At 40.8% G+C, this 9,491-nt stretch overlaps 1 protein-coding gene across 1 annotated transcript; it reads left to right on the top strand.

The window, feature by feature from the left end:
- The first annotated feature begins 3,058 nt into the window (after positions 1 to 3,058).
- Positions 3,059 to 5,150, top strand: LOC102710643 (amidophosphoribosyltransferase, chloroplastic-like). Its single transcript, XM_006645028.3, has one exon. The coding sequence runs from the start codon at positions 3,123 to 3,125 to the stop codon at positions 4,767 to 4,769; it is 1,647 nt and encodes a 548-aa protein (XP_006645091.2). The 5' UTR covers positions 3,059 to 3,122; the 3' UTR covers positions 4,770 to 5,150.
- Positions 5,151 to 9,491: the final 4,341 nt, after the last annotated feature.

The raw sequence follows: 9,491 nt of genomic DNA, 5'->3' as shown, positions 1-9,491 counted from the left end.
CGTGGTGGGCCCCGGTTCTCGAGCCCATCCCAAAGTGCACAAGCTAATCCCTGAATTCCTGATCCATTATTGGCATACATCAAAGGCGAAAGGGCCGTGATACTTCGATGTTTCGAGTGCACGACATTTCGTGATTCAGGGCTCTTTTGGTTTGAAACTGAAACCGATCTTATGTTAAATAATATTAGGTGGGGCAAAATTATAATTGATTTGATGTCAAAATAATCATAACGAAAGTTTTTTTGTATTTTTAACCCATTCGTATTTGGCTAGAACCCATGTAAAATCAGGCACCAAACAAAAATTTTTAAGATGGCCAAATTTTGGTAATACTCATTTTGACCTTAAACCAATGGGTCTTCTTCTCAAGGTTTTTTATATTCCAACGGTGCCACTAGAATTATCATTTTAACGTTATTTTTGTAATTGTCAAGTGATAGTTTTATAATAATATCAAACGGTAAATTTGCAATTCTCCTAAACGAGCTTGGCTCTTATGTAATTATATGATTTTTTTAAAAAAGTAAAATTATGCTATGATATGTGTATTCTTAGACGAGCTCCATTATACTTTAGGGATCACACAATATAGGTCGTGTTTATTCATGTTACTATCAGCTTTTTCTTCTGTTTTTTACATGCACATTCCCCAAACAGCTAAATGATACTACCTCCATCCCATAATAACCTTATTTTTTGTTTTTCCGTTTTCAACGTTTGACCATTCGTCTTATTTAAAAATTTTATACACAAACTTAAAAAAAAATTAGTCACGTATAAAGTACTATTTATATTTTATCATTTAGGAAGAACAAAAATATTAATCGCAAAAAAAATTCAAATAAAACGAAGAGTCAAAACATTGTATAAAAATGATCTTCTTTTAGGACAGAGGCAGTATATTTTTAGCTTTTTATATAGAAGTTAATTAGCTTATATTTATAGAGTATATTTTAACTTCGTATACTAGATAATTTCATCGTTTATGCCATTCAGTATTTATAATAAAATCTTTTATTACGTAAGAAAGAACACAACCTTATTCCCGTAGTTGGACAGACGAATGAAGTATACAGAGGACCGAGTAAGCAGTCAAAGTCGGTTATACTAGCCTTCTAGCTTGCCGGCTGGCCGGCTGCTCAAAAAGTGCATCTGGATTTATCAAGCAAATCAGTTCCAAGTCAAAAAGTGCAACGAGCTGGGTTTTCCAGGGGCACAATCTGTTGTTCAAATCATCGTTTTCACATTGCCAATCCTCGTTTTTCACATTACCCTTGCGTGCAGCACACAGAAATTTTGCTTTGTTATGTGTAGAATAACATCCAGGCAGCAGGGACGTAGGCAAATGGTATGTCATACCTTGTAGTCCATACTCGGTTATTTTATATATATAATCACATGAATACAAATACTCCATCCGTTTCGCAATGTAAGATTTTTTTTATTGTCTATATTCATATTGATGCTTATGAATCTAAATACATATATAGATTATATATATTCATCAATGAATATTATGTAATGTATGTATATTAAATGTTGTTGTCAATTTTACCATTATTACTCATTTGCTAAAATTGATTTTTATATATAGTAATGTGTACAGGACCTTATATCTATATGTTTCATATGAAATTATCATGTGTGGGATACGTACTCTAGGGGTATCCGTAGACCACACGAGTACGTACGGTCAAACAGGTACCGAATAATAAGAAGATTATATCTGTATGCTATCGACTAGGAGTTTGGTAACTACCGGATTACATGTCGTGTATACTAGATCTGAGTCGTAACCAAATTATGATAGATATTAGTCTTATCAGATTAGGAATCGAGCATATCTGTAAGTCCTACCCCTATTATATAAAGGGTACGAGGCACCCCACCAGGGGACGGTTCCACTCATATTTAATACCATCACCAAGCAGGATTAGAGTATTATCTCATCTAGCCGAAAGCCCGAACCTAGGTAAATCGTCTTTTTCTTCATTTTAACTATCGAGTTCCGAGGCTAATAGTCATCCTATAAATTTATTGCCGACATCGTGCCATGATAGGACCCTTGTGCTAGTCAGGTCTGAAAAAACGTTTTTCAGGATGAAACCGTCCTGGCGATATGGCGATAATCGTGATAGAACTATATAAACCTACAATTATGGGTTTACTCATACAATTATTATTTATTTTTATTATGATTAAATTTATTACTAAATTTATTTTAATTGTGAATTACATTTTCTCATTTGTTTGTAGAAAGTTTTTAAATAATACGGATGATCAAATGTGTATAAAAAGAAACATAATTGATCAAAGATAAAATTTTAAATAATCAATATTAAAATACACAGACGAGTACTACTCCATCCGTTCATATTATAAAATATTTTAGTTACGTCTATATTTATCTATACATATTACATATATATATATATAAATTGATTAGACTTTATACGAATATAGGTAATTAAAAAACTCTTCTATTTTTAAAAAGGAGATAGAAGTTTTTATTCTTGAAGACGGTGGTAGTAATAAAAGAGATACGGCCGGCCACCTTCTGTTACAGCTGTGAATTTCAAAACCTGCGACGGACAAAAGATCTCTTTTAGCAATCACGCGTACACAGCTTGAAAACTTATCAAAGATTTCCATATAGGAACCGAAAATACTATGCGTACGAAGTGTGCTTATTATTCTAGTACGATCAAAAGTAATGTATCTTGCGTTTGCTTACCGTACATGAGTATAGGCAACTAACTACGAAAAACAAGTTTGGAGATGCCATTGAACATCTTCACCGTACATGAGTATTTTTTTTGTGCTTATAATTTATAATTAATTTTTTAAACCATGTGTTTTTTATTATAGTTTATTTTCATCTTTACTTTTAAATCAACTAAAAAGTATATAGAATTATGTTAAACAAACTAAACGATAGAGTCCTAAAAACACGTAAATTGTTGTATTAAAAAAAATCAAAAGATAGAGTCCTGATACACTTTTGATATAAAAAGAAAGCCAGATACCACCCGGGCCTCCTTAAATCCCGTCCCTTCACGTGCGTTGTGGAGGGCATCCTCCTCGGAAGCCCTCGCCCTCCCAAACTCCCAAGCACACCACGAATGGCCGCCGCCGCCGCCGCATCCTCGACCACCGCCGCCTCATCCTCCGGCCTCATCCGCTGCGCCACCGGAGCGCCGGCACCGGGCCACCACCAGGTCAGGTGTTCCGCCAAGCCAACCCCCTTGTCGCTGCGACGACGAGCCGGCTGCCCCGCGCCGGTGCAGGCCTTCCCCGACCAACGCGTCACGCCTTTCGACTACGACGGGGAGGGGGATGGGGATGGGGACGACCACCCCCGCGAGGAGTGCGGCGTGTTCGGCGTCGTCGGGGACCCGGACGCCACGTCGCTCTGCTACCTCGGCCTGCAGAAGCTGCAGCACCGCGGGGAGGAGGGCGCCGGCATCGCCGCGGCCGGGGATGATGGCGCTATCAAGCTGGAGAGGGGGCTGGGGCTCGTCGGGGACGTGTTCGGCGACCCGTCGCGTCTCGGGAAGCTCCCCGGCCAGGCAGCCATCGGCCACGTGCGGTATTCCACGGCCGGCGCCGCCGCCTCGCTGCGCAACGTGCAGCCGTTCCTCGCCGGGTACCGGTTCGGGCAGCTCGCGGTGGCGCACAACGGCAACCTCGTCAACTACCAGGCGCTGCGCAATAAGCTGGAGGCGCAGGGTTCCATCTTTAGCACCTCGTCGGACACGGAGGTGATCCAGCATCTCATCGCCACCTCTCTCTCGCGCCCTTTGCTCGCGCGCATATGCGACGCCTGCGAGCGCCTCGCCGGCGCCTACTCGCTGCTGTTCCTGACGGCTGACAAGCTCCTAGCCGTGCGCGACCCGTTCGGCTTCCGCCCTCTGGTGATGGGCCGCCGCGCCAACGGCGCCATCGTGTTCGCGTCGGAGACCTGCGCGCTCGACCTCATCGACGCCACGTACGAGCGGGAGGTGGAGCCCGGGGAGGTCGTCGTCGTCGACCGCCGCGACATGTCGATATCCTCCGCCTGCCTCGTCCCGCACCGCCCGCGCAAGTCCTGCGTCTTCGAGCACATCTACTTCGCCCTCCCCAACTCCGTCGTGTTCGGGCACGCCGTCCACGAGCGCCGCAACGCCTACGGCCGCGCGCTCGCCGAGGAGTCCCCCGCCCCGACAGCCGACGTCGTCATCCCCGTGCCGGATTCGGGGTTCTACGCCGCGCTCGGATTCTCGCAAACATCGGGGCTGGAGTTCCAGCAAGGCCTCATCCGGTGGCACTACAGCGGCCGCAGCTTCATCCAGCCGTCGCAGGCCATCCGCGACCTCGCCGTCAAGCTCAAGCTCGCACCCGTGCACGGCGTCATCAGGGGCAAGAGCGTGGTCGTCGTCGACGACTCGCTCGTGCGCGGCACCACCTCCAGCAAGATCGTGCGCCTGCTCCGCGACGCCGGCGCGCGCGAGGTGCACATGCGCATCGCCAGCCCGCCGGTCATCGGCTCATGTCTCTACGGCATCGACACGCCCAGCGAGGGCGAGCTGATATCGAACAGGATGGACCTGGAGGGTGTCCGAAGGACGATTGGCTGCGACTCCCTCGCCTTCCTCTCGCTTGACAAGCTCCACAGCATCTATGGCGACGAGGCACATGAGCTCTGCGACGCGTGCTTCTCCCGGAACTACCCGGTGCTGCCGACGGTGCCGGAGCCCGTGCCGGAGCTGGTGTCAGCCTTCGAAGACTGACAGTGACAGGAACTTGCAACCAGGGAAGTGGCTCTATACTCCGCAATCTGCATGCTTATAGAAAATTTAGACTCAATTTTGGGCTTGGCAACATTTGTCCTTGCAATTGCATTCATCAACCTGAATTTTTAGGTTATAAGGATTAGTTACTGAATATTGATCGAGCTGCTACCGTAAGTTTGATCTGTCTATTCATCTATTGTATTGCCAATGCCATCATGGTGATGATGATGAACAAGATAATTGCTTCAATGACATAGCGCGAAAAGTTGCCTTTTTTGTACCTAGTTTTAATATGTTACACCTTTGGATTTTGATTCGAAGGATGTCCTGTCTCTTATGTTGTTTATCTTCTCATCCATGGCTGCCTGCCTTTTTCAACTTGCAACATTTTCTATTTTGCATACAGTCTATGTGCAGATATCACTACTCTCTTAGTATTAAGTTTTTGTGGTAAATGTCTTCAAAAAAAATGTTTTTGTGGTACATCTATCCTATGTCTGTCATGCGTATTCATCACTGGTTAGAGCTGAGACGTTTCAGGTTGAGTGATGCATCTATCCTATGCCTGTCATTGCCTTTCAAGTGCACAATCGGAAATTGGTTTCGAAATGATTCCTGTTTCCACTCTGAAAATTGTTTTCAAAAAGGTATTCATTTTTGCAGACTCGGGCTTGCATTTCCTTGCTATTTTACATCAAATGGAGTTTCCGTTCAAGTTTACCAGAACATTTTTATGCAGCTTCTTAGTAGGAGATGAACCACTAGTTTTGAATCGCACTACAATTCAAGTTCAGTCCTCAAAATTATGTTCTAGAGTTGCTTACTTGTAGGGGAAAGAAAGCTGACATGGGACTTCATCTTATATTTTAGTGACATGCCAACCTGAATTATTTGTGAAATAAGTTTTTTTTACTATCCTTGAAAAAATATTTCAAGTTACCATCTTTTTTATTCTTTTTATATAAAATGTGTGGTATCTTGAGATACATTGAACTTATACTAAAATTCTTGGTAACTTGAACTTATACTAAAATTCTTGGTAACTTGAGATACTTTTTAAGAACGATAAAAAAGCCCTTGCATTTTGCAAGCTCCTGTTGCATAGGGGGAATGCATTTGCCTATTTGTTTCCTCGCAATATCATCATTTTTAAGGTCAAGCAAGAAAAGCTTACAATTTGTTCGTTTACTTCTGTGGACCTTGCACATTGCAGCCAAACCATGTAAACTTCATCGAAACTATTCTTCCGACAACAATCCGTCAACTAATCGTTTGTCTTGAGTAAATGAAATAGTTGAAGATATGCAGAGCATCGCGACACTGGTACTTATCGTTGTTTATATATTTAATCCTGGCTAAAACAAAAATGGTTCCATCAACTAATAACACAGGTAGTAATGCTCGTGTGATTCGTCAGCTCCGCTGTACTTGTGTTTGATTGAAACCTCACCTCAGTGTTTAGCTTTGACATGTTCAAATAATGTCCTCAAAATCTTGGTGTTTATATTTTCGCAAAAACATTGCTGCTTACTCCCATCTGATTCTCTATCTTTTTTAGATGGATAGTCTGATTATCTATCTTCTTTGGCATCTGTTTCTCTTAATGTTGTATTGTGGTGCTACATTTGGCGCAAAATAAAATCATTTTTGCCAATGGTAGCTTTTCCAAAATATGTGCATCTATAGGATCATTTCCAAGAGATATCTAAAATTAATCCATAAAACTAGATTTTGGAAATTAGGCCAGAAAATATATTTCCAACGGATTATCAAATACATCCCTAATATTTACACGTGCCTAAAATTAGCTTATGTGTATCCTAAATTTGAGACAAACATATATGTTCCTAATACAAGTTATTTATTTTTAGATTTCTGTTATAGGAGCATATAATTTATGCCTAATATTTTTTAGATAAACCCGATACAGGTTTTTGAGAAGTGAAATATTAGCATTCTCTTGGAGATGCTCTGAGCAACCATTGTATTAGTTATTTTTAAATCAATAAATAAATACATTAAGAATAGATAAAGTAGAAAATAATTATATTAGGATCTAATAAAGTATAGATATTTTTTTATTGTATAGGCATGCGTGAGGCGTAAAAGGAGTAATTTGTTTCTCTAATGCCGAGTGGCCTTCTGGATTGATTTCCATCGTCGAAAAAAAGAATAACCTTATCGAAATTGGAAATCCTTTTATTTTCATCTATTAAAGAGTATTTAAGTCCTTGAAGTAATTTGAAGTTTTGTTTCAAATTATCAAGGAAGAAATATTTTTTTAACAGGATCTGATTATGCGTTAGTAAATAGGTCTAAAGCAAACAGCCGACGGGATACTGGAGCGAGTGTAACTGGAAATGATGTACCTTCTGTCCGTGATTGTCTACATTTTCATGTGTGTAACAGATGCAATAGTCTGCAGATTAAGCGTCTCAAAAAAAAAAAAAGGTCTGCAGATTAAGCAAGTATTGCTCATTGTCCGGGCTGCAAACTCGAGACATTATTTCCCTCTGCTTTTGTTCATCTCTTTTGGTATAAACTTGAGACATTATTTTCATCTGCTTATTATGGCCATGTCTCTTGCTGAAATGGACTGTATGAGAGGCGTGCCATTTGGCATGGATACTTGGCCATGGGGCGACTGAGAGTTATTTTGGACAAAAATAAACAAACAATTTTCTCACGTAAAACAATCTAAGTTATTAGCGTATTATTAATTATTTTTAACTTGAAAAATAAGTTTATATATGGTTTTAAAATAACTTTTCTAAAGAAATATTTTAAAAAAACATAATTAATCATGCCCATTGTTACTCAAAAGAATCAGGCCTATGCTAGCAATCTCCGGTCAGCCTCAAGTACAGTGAGCCTTTGATGTCCTCCTTCAGCACGACGAAAGGCTTGGTTTCCCCTTCTCGGTCAGGAGCAGGACTTGCTGAAAATGAGAGAGTTTTCCTTGCAAACCGCCGATTTTGCAGCTGGGCTAATTTGTAAGAAGATCATTCATATCTTATGCTTATAAGACATAATTTAAAATTTAAATCTTATATTTACAATTGATTCTAAAGGTTTTTTAGGTTTACGCACAGACGTGGCTAGTGATCATAGTTGCCGAAGTTAACGTGGCTGTGGGGACTGTGGTCTCACGAGACTCCGTAGAGCTTTAGAAGCTCCACTAACATCTTGTGTGAGATGTAATGTTTACGATAAACTTATTTTCTGGCCTTATCTCAGTTCACATTAGGTTAAAAGATACTCAAGTGATATACCAGTGTCATGATCCACTCTTCCTCGCTTTAGTTTCAGACCCCCTAAACACAAGAAACTACGAAGGGTGGTCGGAGCAGCATGATAACGGCGTGTGGCATTGTCGCTTCTGGTCTTTCTCTAGCCCCTTTTTTTCGTGAACCAGTGGGCTTTTTTGACCCCAAGAGAATTTCTCGGGCACACACCACAAACTGAAATCCTGGTCGGGGAGTCATCACTGCTGCTTTTTTGCTGCAACAATGTGGTGCACAGACCAAGGACCAATGCGGCCAGAGGAAAAAAAGAAGAAGAAGAAAATGATGCTTGCCGTGCTGTTCCTGTTCCTCTTCTCATGCTTTCATGGGGCCCTGCTATCCTATTCTACGCCTTGCTGACCATATGATTTTACTTGCCTCTTTTTGTTGCTGCTGCTTTCACGATAAATTCGTATTGATAGAGTGTGTCTATAGATATAGGTGCGGATAAAGATGAGCCATTCAAAACAAGTACATATCACTTTTCTGAATTTTTAGAGAAATTTATCAAATGTTACTGGTCTTTGCTTAAAGCAAAGGTAGTCATGGGGACAGATCATTCTGAATATCAATGTTTCCAGAACTGAGAATGAGATGCGAGTAAGGTTGTTTTCTTCAGTTATCACAAGCTAAATGGACTATTAGGCCAATCTCAATGGAAGTTTTATAGACAATAAATAGGATGTCATATAGATATTTTTGATGATGTGGCAAAGTATAAATAAAGAGAAAGATGAAATGAGTTTTATGAAGATAAAACCTTCTATGCAAGATGAAATGAGTTTCATGAAGATAAACCTTCTATGCACTGTTACCTAGACAGTTTGTGTCTTGCATGTAACCTAGAAAACAACAATAGATGAAACCATGCATTGAAAGTAGTGTTTTATCCTAGCTTCAAACTTTTTAGAGCAGGTACAATAGCAGGCTATAAGCCAGCTATAAATATATTTTAAAGAGATAAAAGAGGAGAGAGAAGAGAGAAGAGAGGTGTACTACTAATTTGTAGCCAGCTGTACACGGGCTCCAAAACAAAATGTGTGTATGACATATGGGACCATGTATTGATGTTAGTAATTGGCTTATACTATTAAACTTGTTCTTAGATGACATATCACTCTAGATAATTGTATCCATAAAATTTAAATTGAATTGAGGATGACCACCGCGCGGTACTCTGCATCGGCATGGAGTATCAATTTCAGTCGTCTCTGTTTTTGGGCCATTAGAGTTGAGAGGACTGCCTAGTTATCAAAAGATCGAATTTTTACAGCGTAATTGCAAAGTGCAACAGCTAAAACGGATCATCCGTGCTCAACAGATCGGTTTTTTACACCAATTTCGTGACAAAAATTTCAGAAATTTTACTCATCCATCACCAGCCAACGAGGTTAGGATAAACCAGCGAGCCTACGGGGAAAAGAGCTCCATTTCT

This window comes from Oryza brachyantha, chromosome 1 (assembly GCF_000231095.2).
Source record: "Oryza brachyantha chromosome 1, ObraRS2, whole genome shotgun sequence".
In the NCBI taxonomy this organism is placed as follows: Eukaryota; Viridiplantae; Streptophyta; class Magnoliopsida; order Poales; family Poaceae; genus Oryza; species Oryza brachyantha.
The sequence above is the reverse complement of the archived record's forward strand: the minus strand, read 5'-3'. Positions and strand labels throughout refer to the sequence as shown.